This window comes from Excalfactoria chinensis, chromosome 2 (genome assembly GCF_039878825.1).
Source record: "Excalfactoria chinensis isolate bCotChi1 chromosome 2, bCotChi1.hap2, whole genome shotgun sequence".
In the NCBI taxonomy this organism is placed as follows: Eukaryota; Metazoa; Chordata; class Aves; order Galliformes; family Phasianidae; genus Excalfactoria; species Excalfactoria chinensis.
In genome coordinates, this window is record NC_092826.1 from 6,828,871 (window position 1) to 6,846,484 (window position 17,614).

A 17,614-nucleotide genomic window follows, 5' to 3' on the forward strand; every position below is an offset into this window, starting at 1 on the left:
TGCAGAACAACCTCTGGTGATTCCCTCCTTAACCTCCCTGCAGTTCTCAAGCTGAGCTCCCAGAAGTGCACAGCATCAGCTGGAACTGTTTCCTCATAGCGATCAATGGGAAAATACTTTGAGAATAAAGCGAGCGCGGAGTATCTCTACAATTCCCTCTTAAATTGCTGTATTGGTAGAGCTGTGAGCCCCACGGATGATCAGAGCGATGGGACGGGGATGGAAGGCAGCAACATTCACAGCACCGGCCGCCCCGCAGCACGGCCGGAAACCCGCGCTGCTGTGGAGGGGGGGGGGGGAGGAGAGGGAGCTGCGCATGCGCCGCCCTACGGCCGCCATTCTCTGCGTCACGTCGCTAAGGAAGAAGGCGCCGTGTCGGAAGCGGCAGATTCGCCATAATCCGCCGCTTGGCCAATCTCACCCCCCACCGCCTCCATCTATCTATATCTTTATAAGGAGGAGCGGTACGGCACACATGAAGCCCATCCTGCTGGCGAGAAAGTGTTCTTTTTGATTTTTTTTTAATTTATTTGTTTTTGACAAGGCCGCCGCTCTTCGCTTCCAACCAGCTCTTTCGCTGCCCCCCCAGCCCCGCCGTGGTTATGGAAGCTGCGGTTGCAGGTGAGCGGCGCCGAGCCGGGGAGGGCGGCGGAGCGCGCGGAGCTGTTGGCGCTGGGGCGGGGAGAAGTAGTTCCGGGCGGAGAACGGCTCAGCGCCATCCGCGAGAGAAGTAGTTCCAAGCGGGGAGCGGCGGCTGCTCCTGCCTCAGCGCGGCGGGAGGAGGGCGGAGAGGGGCTGCGCGCCGTTGGGCCTGCGCGGCCTGCGGGCCGAGATGCGGTGTCTGCGCGGCGGGTGAAGCCGGCTTTGTTTTGTACGAGCTGGTGATGTTGCAATGATCGAACATCAGATCGTATGACTCTATACTGAAATTTGGCTCTCGGTTGTCATTCATTGAGATGATTCGCAGACCGCATTCAGGGAGTGAGGTACTGTCACAAGTCCACGCGGCTGGATGGGATCCACTCAGGAGTGCTGAGGGAGCTGGTGGAGGTGATTGCTGAGCTGCTTTCCACCATCTGTCAGTGTTCCTGGTCAGCCAGAGAGGGTTCAGAGGACTGGAGGCTTGTGAATGTGACAGCCATCTACAAGAAGGGTCGGAAGGATGATCTGGGGAACTACAGACCTGTCAGCCTGACCTCAGTGCCAGAGAGGTTATGGAACAGATCATCTTGACTGCGATAATGCAGCTGGTGTGGCTCAGCCAGGGGATCAGGCCCAGCCAGCACAAGTTCAGGAAAGGCAGGTCCTGCTTGACTAACCTGACGCCTTTTATGACCAGGCGGCCTGCCTAGAATGACAGAAAGGCTATAGGTGTAATTTGCCTACGCTTTAGTAAAGCCTTTGACTATGTTTCCCATTGTACTCTCCTGGAGAAGCTGGCAGCTTATGGCTTGGACAAGTACACTCTGCTGGGTAAAGAACTGGCTGGATGGCCAGGCCCAGGAGGTGAATTGAGTTAAATCCAGCTGGTGACCAGTCATGAATGGTGTTCCTCAGTGGTCAGTATTGGGCCCATCCTGTTTAATGTATTTGTTGATGATCTGGACAAGGGGATTGGGTGCACCCTTGTTAAGTTTGCAGATGAAGTCAAGTTAGGAGGAAGTGTCAATCTGCTTGAGGAAAGGAAGGACCTGGATAAGCTGGATCGATGAACTGAGGCCAGCAATGTGAGCTTTAACAAGACCAAGTGTTGGGTCTTTTGCTTTGGTCACAACAGCCCCATGCATCACTACAGACTTGGGGCAGAGTGGCTGAACAGCTGTGCGGAGGTGAAGTATCTGAGGGTGTTAGTTGACAGCTGGCTGAACAAAGCCTGCAGTGTGCCAGGGTGCCTGAGAAGGCCAATGGCATCCTGACCTGTATCAGAAATAGCGCAGCCAGCAGGAGCAGGGAGGTGACTGTCCCTCTGTACTCAGTACTGGGGAGGCCACACCTTGAGTACTGTGTGTCCAGTTTGTGGCCCCTTGCTGCAATGAAGACATTGAGGCCCTGGAGCGTGTTTGGAGAAGGGCAGGAAGCATGAAGGGTTCTGAAACACAGGTCTTGTGAGGAGTGTCTGAGTGAAGTGGGGTTGCTTAGTCTGGAGAAGACACCCAGGGGAGACCTTGTTGCTCTCTATGGTTCCCTTAAAGGAAGTTGTGGTGAGATTGAAGTTGGCCTCTTTTCCCAGGTACCAACCAAGAGGGCAAGAAATGATGGCCTCCATTTGCACCAGGGAAGGTTCAGGTTGGGTATTTGGACTGATTTCTCCTTTGAAAGAGTGGTTATTCGTTGGAACAGGGTTCATAGGGAGTCACCATCCCTGGAGATGTTCAAGAAACATGGAGATGGGACACTGAGGGACATGGTTTAGTGGGCATGGTGGTGATGGGTTGATGGTTGGACTTGATCTTAAGGGATTTTCCAACCTTAAAGATTGCATCAGGTGTGCTCCAGAAATCAGATTCAGAGCCTTGCAGCCGGAGCCTCCCATATGATTTTGTTATGTCCGGTGATAGGGCTTAAGGTGTGATGGTGTCTGAGTGGATTTTTGTGGTAACCGCTGTAGTGTCGCATTTATCCACATGAGGGCGATCTTACAACGTTGAAAAGGCGAAGTCTTCTTGTGAGCGTAGGTATCTCTGCTTTTTTAATGAAGGAGAAGCTTTGTTGTTGTTTCTTTTGGTAAGTTGATTATTCTCAAGTTCCGCAGTAAAGTTAATTTCCTTATTTTTTCCGGCTTTTCTTTTAAAATCATTTGTAGGGAAAGCTTTTTTTTTGTTGGCCTGAACTAGTTATTCCAACAGCCCTTTTAATCCAGTTCTTAAGTTTGTGTATTCTGTGCATCGTTAAAGTATGCAGGAAGTATCTTTTGAATAACTTCTACAAATGCTTCTGTAAAGTTACATAAATCTAGTGTGAGTAAGAGGAAAAAAGAGAGACTTCTATCTGTCTTCCGTAGTTAAAACCAACATTCTTAAGTGACAGTTAAGCAGCAGAAGTTGGCTTTCTTTTGCTAATAGACTCTGCCTTTGGTACTGCCAGAGTGGAAGGATGACAGAGGAGGGAGATAAAGGCCTTGTGCCTTTTCCCCCTGGGGTGGCTTCATCATGTGGCATGATGCAGGTTCTGCTTTCTGGTGATGAGTTAGACAACTCCAAAGCAGGTCCGTGCAATGTGGAGTACTTAGTATTGGTGAATTTTCAAAGGTACTGGCTTCTGTTGGTGAAAGAATCAAGTATTTGAATGCTGTCACAACAGGCTTGTGTTAAGGGCTGTGTTTGTGTTGTGTCCTATCAGTACCCACCTTCTAGTATGATGCTTTTAAATAACCTTCATGCTGCTTTCAAGGATTTAACTTATTAGAAGGCTTTTTTTGCCTGCTTTTCTTTTGTTAAAGGTGCTTTTAATCTTTGTGTAGTTCACATCGTTAAACACAAACGTTTGGCTTTTTGTCACTTCTGTGAAGGATGTTTTGAGTAGTACTTGAGTCCTTATTGCAGAGTAAGTCTCAAGTAGGGTCCCATTGAATGCGGTCCTGTTTTACTTCTGATAATGTCAAGAAGTGTTCCGTGATTATTTTTCTGATGATGTGCTGGGTGAAGTGGCCATTCCGAACACTTAATATTGTCATTCTGGTGTTCTGACCTGGCATTTAACCAGTTTGCATAAGGGTAATTGAAGCCTAAGATGTGTTGTTGTTTGTGTCTCTGTGACATCTCCTTCAGTGTGTCAGTCGTTCTTGTGCTCTTGTTGCTAATGCATCCTAATGCTCCTCTGTGTGAGCGTTTTGGTCCTCAGAGATCCTGCTAGTTTTGGCCAAGTCTCTTAATCGGATTTGGCCCTAAGCCTCCCCTAACTCATAGACATCCTGCTTTGTTTCCCCTCTGCTTTATATTCTGCATTATCCCGCTGGTGTTAGAACAGTATTTTTCAGAACCTTGTTTGGATGCCTGTCAGTCAGCAGCCTCGTTTATGGCTCGGCATTCTGGTTCTGGCACCTTATTAGGCTTGTTGAGTTATTGCAGTAGCATGCAAGTTATTTTTGAAGGCAGCTACAAAGAAATGAGAAACAAAAAGAGCGGTTTGTTTCAGCTCTGTGCTCTTTGTCATCTCCCATTGTTTCTGTCTCACCCTTCGTTTCAAAATCATCTTCATGATTTATCACTTCAGGGTGAGTCTCCTTGATCCGCGCGGTGTGTCACACTTGCCACCTACCCTTAATATCTTCAGTTCAAAACCTGTTCCGTAACCCCTTACGTTTTGATTGAGCCCATTGGAGCCCTTCACTTCTTGGTGTTTTATCCTCCACTTGTCATGTTCCCGTAGGCACAGATGGAGCTATCAGCTCAGCTCACAGCAGTGCTGTCACATCGCTGTGTTCAAAGTGGTTAATAGCACCGACTTACATTGTGCTTTTTTTTAACCCTGTTTTTGTTTTCTCTGTCATAGTATAGTTGCATTGTATCGTTTTTAGATGAAGCTTGTTTCTTATCTATCTTATCTTCTTATCTAAAAACTCCAACAGGCTCACTGTAATTTACTTTGTAGCATCTGGCAAACTCAACAGAAGTGTTTAACCCAGGAGAGCAAACTTGAGGTCTCATTAGAAAAAACATACTGAATGGATATCATTAGTTTTTATTTAAAATGCTATTAATCGGAATTGATTTTAGTGCGATTTATTTGTTTTCCACGAATTTGTCCTTTATCAGCACTTTCACAACTTTTTCCTCTTAGGCCAGAACGATAAACGCTTGTGGTATTTAACCATCAGTTACATTGTCCGGAGCTCAGTTAGCAGCTGCAGGCTGGGACAGGGATGGTCAGGTGCTCCTTTTGTTTAGGCTGGCGAATGAGAAAAGAACAGTTGCAGACCGAGTTCACATTCAGGTGAAGGAAGCCCTAAAATTCTGCTCTCTCAGCCTGCTGCTTGTGCTGCGGTTGTTTCGTTAGGTTTGAACATAGGCGCTGCTGGGCTGTGAGCCATTTGCAGAGGGAGTTATTGCTGCTCCTCTGGTGTTGGCAAGTGGTGGGAGATGGATAAATGTATTTCTTATGCAATAGTGCTTTTGGCTTTAAATATGGTGTATTTCACCCCGTGCTTTCTGATGAATCAAAACACAGAAAACGGCAGAAAACAGGGATGGATGGATTGATTTTTTTTTTTTCAACTCCACCAAATGAAGAGAAATAAAATTATTGTATACCAACGCCTTTATTAAAATGATAACCAAAACGCTAAAAGGCAGAGGTCTAGAGAATAAAATGTGGCAAAATATGGCTTTTTTGAGGCTAAAATGTATGTAATCAAAACAGGTTCATTCAGAGATTCTTTTATGGGATAGAAAAATGCAGCTGACAGTTCAGTGGGATGATGAAGCAGTACTGATTACTTGCAGATATTAAGAGCAACGTGCTCAGGCATTTCAGTCTGCTCTTTTCTTCTTGAAGCAGAATATAGTTCCGAAGAGTAGAAAAAAGAAATCTGTCACACGAACATGCGAATCAGATCTGATGGCTGGGAGAAATACTGTTAGTGTAGTTGCTTTAGAGTGGAATGTCATCACTCCTTGTAATGTATGTCAGTTCTTCTGTGCGTAGTTCAAACTGGCTCTTTTATTTGCTGAGAACTAATTCTGCCTGTTGGGCGCAAATTATTGCCTTCTTGTATGTTGCTCTCCTATGAACTATTATTTACAAGATTTGAATGCTTCTACCTAAAGGAAAAGTCCTGTCTGGTTTTTTTCTTGGATGTTATAATATCCCACGTGCTCAGCTTTTGTGTTGAAAGAGTTCTTTAATGAACACAATAGATTTATTGGCAGAACTGTGCCCACCTTCTGATACGATACGTACTATTATTGCACTTGAAACTTGAACAAAAACCTTCGTATTTTCTCAGTAGTTTGCGTATAATTATATTGTTTTATGTTATAATGAATATTTATCTCAATTGAATAAAGACAGCTTGTGGCTAGTAGTGCTGCATTGAGTGCTGGGGGGTTTCAAGACAACACAGTACAGTACAAGGAGGAAGGACAAGGCAGTGAGCAGGTCGGGTACTGAAGTAGCGCGACCATCTGTTTTTGATAAGCTTGTTGGGCTGTCGGTGCAATGCTTTGCTGGTAGATGAAGCTACAGTTTGCTTCTGCTTTTATTGTACCATTTGTGTTAGCTAATTGCAGGCATTCCTATGCTATTAGGTATATTTATTGTTTTTACAGTAGTAAGAAACTGTTTTAGGGACATTTGGAAACTGTTGCTGAGTGTTAGGCAGGCTGTTATCCCTGAGTATAATTTTGTCTTCCAATACTTGAAGGGAACGGCTGTTTACGAGGGTGGATAGGACAAGGGGGAATGGTTTTAAACAGAGACAGGAGAGGTTTAGGTCAGATACTAGGAAGAAGTAGGTTAGAGACTAGGAAGAAGTTCACACAGAGGGTGGTGGCGCACTGGAACAGGTTGCACAAGGAGGTTGTGGATGCCCCATCCTTGGAGTCATTCAAGGCTAGGCTGGATGCAGCCTTGGGCAGCCTGGTCTGGTGGTTGGCGATCCTGCACACAGCAGGGGGATTGAAACTGGATGATCATTGTGGTCCTTCTCAACCCAGGCCATTCTATGATTCTGTGACTGTACTGAGGTATGTTTGTGTGTGGAACCATGGGATTTTATTTTCCTTGATCCACAAGTATAGCTGCTTTTATAGGTCTGGGCTTGAAAACTGGAGAGTAGCACACCTCAAGGAAGTTAAACTTGCTGAAGGAGGATTAGAAATAATGTCGTTGTTAAGGGATATTCTAAGCAACTCTGCAGACTGGAGGCTTCCTCTTGCCTGACTGCGGAGCCCTGCCTGCTGGTCCCAGAATGGTGGACACTGCTAATGCTTTTCCATTTGTAGGTTTAGCCAGGAACAAAACTGGGTCCCATCCCAGTGTCTGGAGTCAACAAGCCTCACCACTCTATAGTGGCAGGCACCAGGCTTGGTATATTCAGCCCTAGTCTGATTGCAGGCACTGCACCAGATCCATTTTTGCTGGTCCCTCTAGTAGCTGGCACTTGAAAATGAGGACAGACAGTGGAATTGCACTGAAAGATTGTTGTGAAAGGATTTAGTGAGAAATAGGACAGACTACACAGTCTGTGCTGTGCATAGAACTGTGGATCCATTTGGGTTGGAATGAACGAAAGGTCATATGATCCAACTCCCCTGCGCTGAACAGGGACAGCTACAGCTACATCAAGTTGCTGAGAGCCCCATCCAGGATGACCTTGGGTGTTTCCAGGAATGGGGCACCCACCACATCTCTGGGCAGTGTGTTCCTGTGCCTCACTTCACTTACTGTATGTTTTATTATTCCTTATATTCAGACTAAAGAAGCATTTTTTGAAAAGAAAAAAAGGTGTCTTCTGATGTCACTGGGTTCTAATGCTGGAAATAATTTGGAGTTGGACTAGATAACCTTTAAAGGTTCATTCTAACTCAAACAATTGTATGATTCTTTGATCCTATGAAATAAGGGTGTGCTTTTGTACTTAACGTGAGGCAAAGAATACTTGAGTCTTCTGCCAGGATTCCATGACAGTGTTTGTAGCTGTACGGTGTAATAGCCCAGTGAAGCCTGTGTTTGATAATTCTGACCTGTACAAATGTCATGAAAACTGGGTGCTCTGTTTGCCTTTATGATTGTTAGCTGAGAATGAGTGCTGATGGATTCAAACCAGGCGAGAAGCAAAGTTCTTTTAGTTGCAAGGAAAAAAAAAGTCTGGGTATTAAAGTGTAAGTTAAGGTGAGTAGTTGAAGCTTGGAAGTGCATAGTGAGGAGCAGTGAGAGAGGAGAGTCTGATAGGCTGGAAGGTGCTAGAGAGAGAGAAAGGGATTTATTTAAGTCACAGAATCATAGAATGGCTCTTGGGTTGGAAGGGACCTCAGGTATCATCAAGCTCCAACATCCCTGCTGCAGGCAGGGCTGCCAGCCTTCACATTTAATACTAGCAGGAGCTGAGGGGAAAAAAAAAGATGAAATAAGTATTACAACAACTTGAGGGACCAGAGAGTTACTAAACTGAGAATAAAGTTTATAATACATACACTGAAGGTGGGAAGATATCTGTTATATACATTATACTCTACCTATTTATTTGGATTGCTAATAGTCTGTAATACAATAAATACCTAACTGCCGCAAAAGAAACCAGCTAAAAGCCTTAGGCTGAAAAACTTCCTAGTCATAGGACGTAACACAAGTTTACTTGCAGTACATTGCCGTGGATTTGAAGCAGAGTTTGTTTTATCTTTAAGTTCAGATTGAAACAAGTAGTTATGTAAATTCTAAACCATACTGCTGTATATTTTAGGAAGGTTGAGCAGGAGCACAAATATTTGTGCAAGCAACTTGGTTATTCCACGCGTCAGGGAGTGTCAGGTGAACTTTTATTTTTGTATTTAACCTTGGAGTTCATAGAATTGTTAAGGTTGGAGAAGAACTCTGAGCTCATGCAGTCCAACTTACCATCAACATTTCTCATTAAACCATGTTCCTTAGTACAACATCTGCATGTTTCTTGATCACCTCCGGGGACGTTGGCTAAACCATCTCTCTTTGCAGGCCATTCTGCTGCCTGAATACTCTTTTGGACAAGTTGTTTTTCCTGATATCCAACCTGAACCTTCTCTGGCACAACTTGAGAGCATTCCCTCTTGTCATAATTGAAAGGACCTGACACTCCCTGGCTGTGCAATACCACCTATTTAATATAGACAGCACTTAAAATCTTCTGTGATCACCTTTAAAGTTTTTAAGTGCTGTCTGTATTAATTAGCTGCTGAAAAGTTTTGGATACATTGGAATGATTTATGACATATAAACACAGATGGATAATCTCTCTTTTGTTTACTTCCTTTGTGTTTCTCATGAAAACAGTTATTTAAAAGCAAAACAAAACAGCCCCCAGCTTATCCTTAGTGCTATAGGGATGTTTGTGATTTGTTACAGCAAACTCTTAGTTTTTGACTCATGGATCAAAAGTATACATAACAATGTTAAGTGTTTTCCATAAATAACTCTACTTCCAGTATTGTTTCCAGTATAAGCGGTCCCTCCTCTGGATACAAAGAGAAACAGAACAGATGCTTTTAAACTTTGAGAAGGGAGTTGGGAATAAAGGAGCTTGTTTTCCAGTCTGCACCCCCTGTTTGTCCTCAGTGATCCACTGATTAATCTCCCTTTGCTATGCACATGCTCAGTATAATAAACTATTTTTGTCTAATTCAGAAGTACCCTGAGATCCTTGGAATAATGGAAAACAAAATTGAAATGGTTTCATTTATGTTATAACTTAATTTGCTGCTCCTTAATTCAAGAGAAAATGTAAGTGCTACCATTTATTTCAATGTACGTGGAGCTTATATGAGCAAACTGGAGGTAATGAATTAACACACAGCAAGCTTAGTAGATGGAATGCTTCAGATTGGTTTTGGCTGAAACCCTTGTTTGTTTACCTGCATGCTTGATTAATATTTCTTTCATTATCTGCATATTTAATGTCTAATTAATTGCTCTGTTGATTTTCCACATAATTAATTATCCACTACTTAATCATTTATTCCCTGCGTAGTTAATTGACTTTTTGCTTATTTGATTTTTACACTTAATTGACTGTAATTCATTACTCTATTGCTATATCACCTAATTAACAACTGGTTAATTGGTTATCATTTACTTATTTTAATCTAATTGTTTAGGCCCATAATCAGCACAGCTTATCCTCTACTTTCTGACCTCCTTTTCCAGTCATTCTGCATAAAAGCATTTCTTCCTCTATTTTGCTTCAGTCTCATTTCTAAGCAGAGCACTGATTGCAGCTGTTGAGGGAAGGGACAAAAAAACTGAGCCTGAACTTCCAGGGAAAACAGCTGGCAGTCAGGAAGCAGAAACAGTGGCAAATAAAGCCTTGAAACAGAAGTATCCACTGCATTGTGGAATTTCAGTGTTCAGGTTTGGTTAAACTTGACAGGTTTTGTAGTAGGAATATTAAATATGTGTGTGTAGGAGACAGTATATTTTGAACAACAGGAATAGTTTGTGGGCTGTTTTTCAAAGCTATGTTAAGAAATGAAAGCATGTCACATCTTTTAGTTTTGGGGTATTTGTGTTATTTCTAAACATTATGTTGTTTTTGTTACAGCAGGTATAAGTGAGAGCCAGCTTTGCTATTCTTAACGTTCGAAAGCTTTTTCTTGAGTGGTGCAAACCACACAGTGTGTCACGAAGGGAAGGTAGTAACATTGAATAGGGCTAGTGATATTTGCTTGGGATTGTTACTAGTTCTAAAATATATCTTTCCTGTTCTCTTCCCTCCCCGATTCATCCCAAAGCTCACAGAAAATCACTGTATTTTTGAGTTTTAATTTGTAACTCAAATAGCATTGGCTGCTCCAGCTAGCATTTAATGAAGGCGTGTCATTGTTTTCCTTACGGATATGGAGGGAGAGGAGAACTTGAAAGTGATGTATGGGCTGGGGCTTATGTACATAGCTGAGGATCTGGTGTGCCTTGAGGATTGGCTCCTGGTTGTTGGAGGTTTCTTTAGAAACAGAAGGGGTTACAAAATCAGAGCATTACAGCGAGTTTCATTCGAAAACATTGACCAATATGCATTGTAATGAAATTCTTCATTTACTGCTGCTTCCTATGTCTTCAGTGTTTTTTCTTGTATTATTTTGGAGAACTAAAAGGAACTTTGCATAGAACTTGTATGTCAAAGTATATGAAATCTTGATAGTTCTCTTGGTGTCAAATGTAGTTAATGCTGCCCCTGGTTGCAATGTAATGCTTTGCTTTGAGTATAAAACTGTTTTTACACTTAAATATGTACCACCATTCATGTTTTCCAGTACTCAAATAGGTGATTAGAGATTAGGTTTGTGCCTAGGTAAGGTAAGTTGAATACACTTGAAAAGTAAAGAACAGTGAGGTCCTTGACCTTTAATTAGACATGGAGCTGAGCTTCTCTGTATTGCAGAGCTACTTTGTGAAGGATGGAATGTTTTGGGTTTGTACCAATGGATTATTCATCGGATCTGGACAACGACTTCATGTCTTAAACAATTTTCTGTTTATCAAATGTTTGAAAAAATGTGAAATTGTGGCATTGTGTAAGGCTGGAAGTGGGGAAGAAAATGACTTCATCTATCCTGTTTGCATTCAGAGTTGCAGAACATCTTGGGTTGGAAGGGACCTCACAGATCACCTTGCTGCAAGCAGGGTTGCCACTCACCAGATCAGGTTGCTGAGGTTCCAACCGGGCCTTGAACACCTCCAGGGATGAAGCACATTTCTTAGGTTTTAGTCAGGAGAAGTTTTTTGACCTGCAAGAGTCTGGGTAGAAGTTGTACCATTTCTTAAGTTTGTTTTGTGATTTATTATGAATGCCTTCATTTGATGGTGTAACATTCATTTCCACTGGTTTGTTAGTTGTGTTATAAGAATCAAAACCTCTATAACTACCGGTAACAGGAATATATGACCACGTTTGGAAATATTAACCTGTTGTTCTTTTAATTTACTTTTCAGGGATCAGTTCCATCTTCATGTGTAAGCTCTGTAACTTATTTTCACCGTATCAGTCAGAACTATTGTCTCACGTCTCTGCGAAGCACAAAGAAGAAGGGACTAATGTGGACGACATAATTATTCCACTTCAGCCTCTAACAGCATCAACAGTCATAAACAGAAATGGAGAAGGTACTTTGATAGATTGAGTAAAATGTAATTTTCAAACAGTCATTTAGGCTTTTTTTAATGAAACCTGTGGTCTGGTGGTTCTTCTTTGTATGTAGAACAATTTACATAGTTTGTTTCTGCAGTGGTTACCGCATGCTGCCAACATGAATTTCATTTAGTGTAGATTATATCTGGGGATGGACATGGATAAACGCAGTGTGTGACAGGGGATGATTACAGTGCTCCATTAGTTTCAAATGTCAAGTACAGCAAAGTCTGCTTCCTAAAGCTTTGATTTGAGGAAAGCAGAGGAAAGAGTGTAAGTGCCAGTCAGTTCAGTTTTCTTAGGCAAGCAGCCAGAGCACCATGGGGTGGGAAAGGGAAGGGGGAGTAATGCTTTGAGTTACAAAACTTACTGCTTTTGGAATTTCAGATAATATTAATAGTTTGTTTTTAGAAGGCAGTGGGGTGATTCATAATCTGTTATTGTGCTTTGATATTAGTACTAGTAAATAAAAAAAGAAGTTGTGTAGGCAAAGTTTGATGCTATCTACAGTTAAAGAAGTCACATTCATGACTATTTTTAACTGATGATAATTTTGGTCTCCTGTAATATTAGCAGTGGGTTCCAAGTGATTCAGGCTTTATCTGTTTTATTGAACAATGGATTCATATTGTTGGCAAAGCTCTTATCTTAGTACAACTACCAAGATTTCCCAAGTCCTTAATAATTATGATTGCTGATAGTAGGGAAAAAAATAACCCACTCTAATATCACACTTGAATGAATATTTTTATCATTAACTTTTGTGTGTGGCATTTCTTCCTTTGCTGACCAGCAGTAATTCATAGTTACTTTGATGTCATGAATGTAATAAGTTATTTCCAGTAACTGGTCACACAGTGTTCAGCTGTTACCTCCTCAGATGGCTGGTGAGGAAAAGTTTGCATCAGATCTGTGTCAAATTTCAAAATCCTCATTTCAATTATACAGAATGAGTATCTCAGGTATGCAGAATCCATCTTCCTTTCTGCATTTTTGTAGTTTCCTGTTACCCCTTCACTAAGCTGTGTCTCTGAGCACAGTGATAATGGTACTTTGCAACACACTGTTATTCCTGTGAGTAGAAAGGCTCTTCTGTAAACTTCTTGTTGTATTTGTGGCAGAAACTATTAGCACTGTTGTTGTTGTATGTTGTAAGGCAAGCATCACACATTCATTGGAATTGTATGCTACCACTATGCTTGTGGTAGCAATGGTGATAGGAGGACGGTTGGACTTATAGGTCCATTCCTACCTTGTGATTCTGATCCTATGAAGATACCATTTTCATTGTTCCTGGTCAATACTTCGCATCATCTGATGTGATCATGTGGTGCTGCTGCCTTTAGATTATTTGGTCTAATTCTTTGACATCTGCTTTTAGTAAGAGTAAGAAAATGAATTACTCACAAAGAAAAGATACAAAAATATTCCTATAATATAAACAAATAATAAATCTTTCTCGTTTCTTGAATTGGTTGAAGAGAGTAGTGTATTCTGAAGTCCTGTTCTTCATTGTTATGTGTAAATAATTAGGAAGCTTTGTAGCAGAATGTAGGAGTTTGAAAGTTTCCCTTTCTGTTAAAATCTGTAGCACATACAGGTTTTAGTATACTTTTTTCTTTTTTTTTCCTCTGTGGAGCCTTCTGTAATTTTTAGTGATTCAGTTATTTTCACTAAAGGGAGAAGTGAATTATGAATGACAATATGAAACAGTTTCCTTTCAGTTGCCTGATAGATGAACATTTTTTTGCCTTTTGCAAACATTTTCTCTTCCTTGTATAGTTATTAATATATATTTACTTTGGAATTGGTATAGATGAGTGAATGTTGAGTTGTTAATGGAGCTCTGTTCTGCCTGAATACTAAATCAATGATTTTATAAGTACTGTGAAAAAGTAAAATTCTGGTAATACATGTTTATTACTCTGAAGTTATTTTATCGGTAATACACTCTGCTGAATTTTAGTTAGTCACACCACTTTCCCATAATTAGATTATGATATGTTTACACTCGATTTCTCCTAGCTGCTTTGATCAGGTGATGTTAGAGTTGTGAAATCTGGGGACCAGACAAATGTTGCTGTAGTGAAGATTATGGACAGCTCACAATTCGTTCTGCTCTGGCGTATAGCAACTTCGTTTGGGAAATGACAGATATCTACTGCTCATCTATCACTCATATTCTACTTTTCTGTAGGATTTATGTTCATAACTTTCCATAATGTCTCAGTTTTCTTTCAAAGAACCTGTCAGAGCTCTTTGCCTTTTCACTTTCACTTAATCAGGTTGGTAATGGTTTGAGGAGCAGCATGGATGATCCTAAGTTCATCTATTCATAATATTATTCCCTGACGCATTGTTATTATAGGCTGTATCTGCATTATGGGATACGTGTTTTTTGAAGCACTGTTTTCAAGCCTTATGAGATTATGAGAACTGGAAGAAATTACTGTCTGAGTATGAAAATCTTCCACGAGAGGTGTAACTCCTTAAGGTCATGTGAAAATGATCAGCCTTATCCTGACCTGAGGACTGGCTGCAGCTGGAGCATTTATCGAGGCTGAAGGGCTAAGGGCTGTTCCTGGGTGCCAGGATGTGTGATCACTGTTACATTTGCATGAAGTTGTGGATTTTCATCCATATATGCATGTTTTTGTATGTTCTGAACATTTCTGAGGTAGCTGATTATTAAACAGACTGATGTTGAGAAGCCTATGTGAATAATTATTCTGCAGGAACAGCATAGAAGTAGATTTATATAGTTTATTTCCATGTCCTTTTTCTGAAATGCCTTTTTTAGTGCCATTGAGTACATAATTATGTAGTGTAGCACAGAATGTTTTCTCAGAATATTGCCGTTGCAAACCCAATACCAGTTAACATAAAGATTGATTTCTGAGAATCTGTGCTGGGTGTAAAAATACCTAGAAACAGCGAAGAAGTCAATCATGGAGTGAGATTCCACTTATAAAACCTTTCCAATGATAGATTTAAAACTTCAGCTTCTCACTAAGCATTCTTGAAATAAGAGCTTTAATACATTCTTTTAGCAAAGTGTGAACATTCTCATTGGCTTACTTATTTGCTAACAGGTCAATGACAGTGTAGTGTTGGCAATTGTTATGTCTAGTTCATCTTAGGTGGTGCTTCGAACTGTGGTTAGTACAGTGCAGTGTGAAAGGATAGCTGGTGGCAGACTGGATGGGGGAACAGCTGGAAATTATGGTCATATGTATCATCACAAATTGAGTTCTGGCATTGTTAACTTCAAGTAGCTTGAGGAATGTTTGGTTCTGCAAGGAGGAAAGAACAGGAGCAAGTGTTGGTGATTCTGTCAGTTGTCCATGACTCATCCTGTTCCAGTACATGCTGCTATCTAGCACTTACCACCAGGCCTTTTAAAATGTCTGATAGCAGTTGGCTATTCTTCTATTGGTAATTGGTCAACTCATTTACAAACAGGTGTAAATTTATGTATTCTTTATGTTGGTTGCCACACCATTAGAAACTACAAGTTTGTAGTCCACAGAAAGGGATCTACCACCAGCCTTCTAAAGGAGTTCTCACATGGGTGGTTGTACGCAGGACTTTGTCTCCATTTCTGTTGTAACAGGAAAACACTGTTATCTTTTTCATTTACTTTAAAACAGTCAGCAAGGGTTCTTTGACCCATTTTCATTTCTTTTTGGGTGATCTGGTGAAGTTTGCTTGCCAGAAAAAGAATATCATACCTGGAGGTTATACTCACTCCTCACACCCTGGGGTTTAATTACTTATAGTAACTTAAGCAGTATCTGCATTCCTTATATTATACCTGACATGTGGGCAATTTGACCTTTTTGCAGGTTGACATTGAAATGTTGTTGGTTTTTTTAATTGCAGGTGAATTTCTTTAGCTAAAGGCACCAGATACTGTTTTATGTGGTTGGCAGATGTCAAAATAACATGAGTGGTAACAAAGAGAGGTTTTGAGAGTACTGAAATCACCTTTCTCTATTTGGTGGTAATTGATACTTTCTGGAGTGCAGTAGCAGAGAAATTGAGAGCGCTGCTTCATGAATAGTTGCAAAAAGTGATGTGAGAAAAGTGGGTTGTTTTTTGTTTTTAATTTATAATGGAGCTTTTAGTTTTCTTATGACGTATTTAAGTAGATGGATACTCAGACACCACTGTAATAATAAGACAAAATGCTTTCTTGTTCACTTGATATCAATTACATGATTACCTCAATAACGTGGTCTCTGTGTGTGGGTTTTTGTTTGTCTGGAATACTTAAGGGAAACGATGAACAGATGTAGAAATGATGCTGCTACCACCTCCTGTTCTCTTGCATCATCTTCCCATTGGATTCCTTGAGGTCATTTATTTTTCCATACGTTTTAAGTCAAGCAGTTTAGCAGGGGCTTTCGGCATATCTGCTTGAAAATCATTATGTTTTAAAATTACTATTCTTTTACAATTTTGGGGATTTTTATATTGTCAGTCTCAGCTCACCGGATAGAAAACAGGCTGTTGGCTCATAAATGTTTGGTAAAAAGCTTTAGACTAATTCTTAGACTTCACTGTTGTGGTGAAAGTTCCTGGAATGAAAGCACTGTAAATTTTTCATGAAGAGGAAAATTTACGAGTTATGCTGCCAGTCTGTTTTAGCTTGAGTAATCTCAAGACCTTTTCACACATTTGGAATTGCAGAAGTTTAATTAATGGGCATTTCTCTTTCTATGAAGCCAGAAGACATAATCCATACTTTTCCCATCTGTGCCATGCAGAGAGAGGGAGAGAACAGCCATAAGTTTTTGAGAGGAGTAATTTTATTTCTATATTTTGCATGAGTCTCATATTTTGGAAATGTATGGTAAAAATGCTTACAGGGACCTCTTTGCTTTTGTCACCATAAGCTCACTTGTACAAGAGATTTCCTTTTTTTCCCCTCTTCTTCTTAGAGCATTAAACACAAGGTTGCTGGCAAAACTTTCTAGTTCTTTGTTTTTCTCCATGATATTACAAAGATGATGGCTGACAGGGACTTCATACATGTTCTATTTCACTTTAGCACACTTAGCATTTTTATGCATTTATACTGTAGTTGGTTTTTTCTTGTTGGTTGTTGTGTTTTGTTTTTGCAGTTACAGCGGCTGTATCAAAGTCTTTTGCCTTTTAATTTTCAAAGCCGAATGTCACTGCACATTACTGAAGGCTCTGAAATGGGAGCCCCAGTCACCCTGGGAATCAGAGCGTATTCAATTCATGCCTTAGATGATCTGAAGTGCATTCTGGAGAGCACTTTCTATATTCATTCAATATTAAAGAGCATAGGTGTCTAATATTTGATAAAATGAATGCTAAAAGTCTGGCAGAAGCTTGGCTCCTTCCTGTTCCTCTATATACATCAGACAAACCCTGCTAGATGCACACTAGTTTTTCTTTCTCAAAACTGTGCAGAAATAGATCTGATATTTCACCAGATGCCTGCTCGGAAGCAAATACATGTTTGAAAAAGCTAGCATGCTTTGCTCTTGATGAACTGAGTTTCTTGCAGAAGAGCAGATACAAAGTAATTAAAATACATACAGTAACAGTCAGATAATTCCTCGTACAGCACAGCATAGAGTACAAGAAGTCCTGGAGATTAACAAGAAAGATAAAGAGTATAAACAATTACACCAGAGTAATTGATGTCTAGGATGAAATTTCTGAAAAGAACCTGGACACTGTCTGGAAAATTCCTCCTCTCTTAGTTTTGGCTTTCATTAATTAGAAGTTTCACGCTGGTCTGTCACTCTTTATGTCTGTGAGAGCCTG

At 40.8% G+C, this 17,614-nt stretch overlaps 1 protein-coding gene across 2 annotated transcripts in view; it reads left to right on the forward strand.

Annotated features, from left to right (window-relative positions):
- Positions 1-323: 323 nt before the first annotated feature.
- Positions 324-17,614, forward strand: part of ZFAT (zinc finger and AT-hook domain containing) — a 75,404-nt gene continuing 58,113 nt past the window's right edge. The window contains exons 1-2 of one of the 2 annotated variants that reach the window (XM_072328411.1): positions 324-621; positions 11,617-11,787. In XM_072328411.1, coding sequence (XP_072184512.1) covers positions 603-621; positions 11,617-11,787 — 190 coding nt within the window. In that variant the 5' untranslated portion in view covers positions 324-602. Of the gene's footprint in view, positions 622-11,616; positions 11,788-17,614 lie in introns of those variants that run through there. The other variant, XM_072328412.1, reaches the window with a different exon arrangement.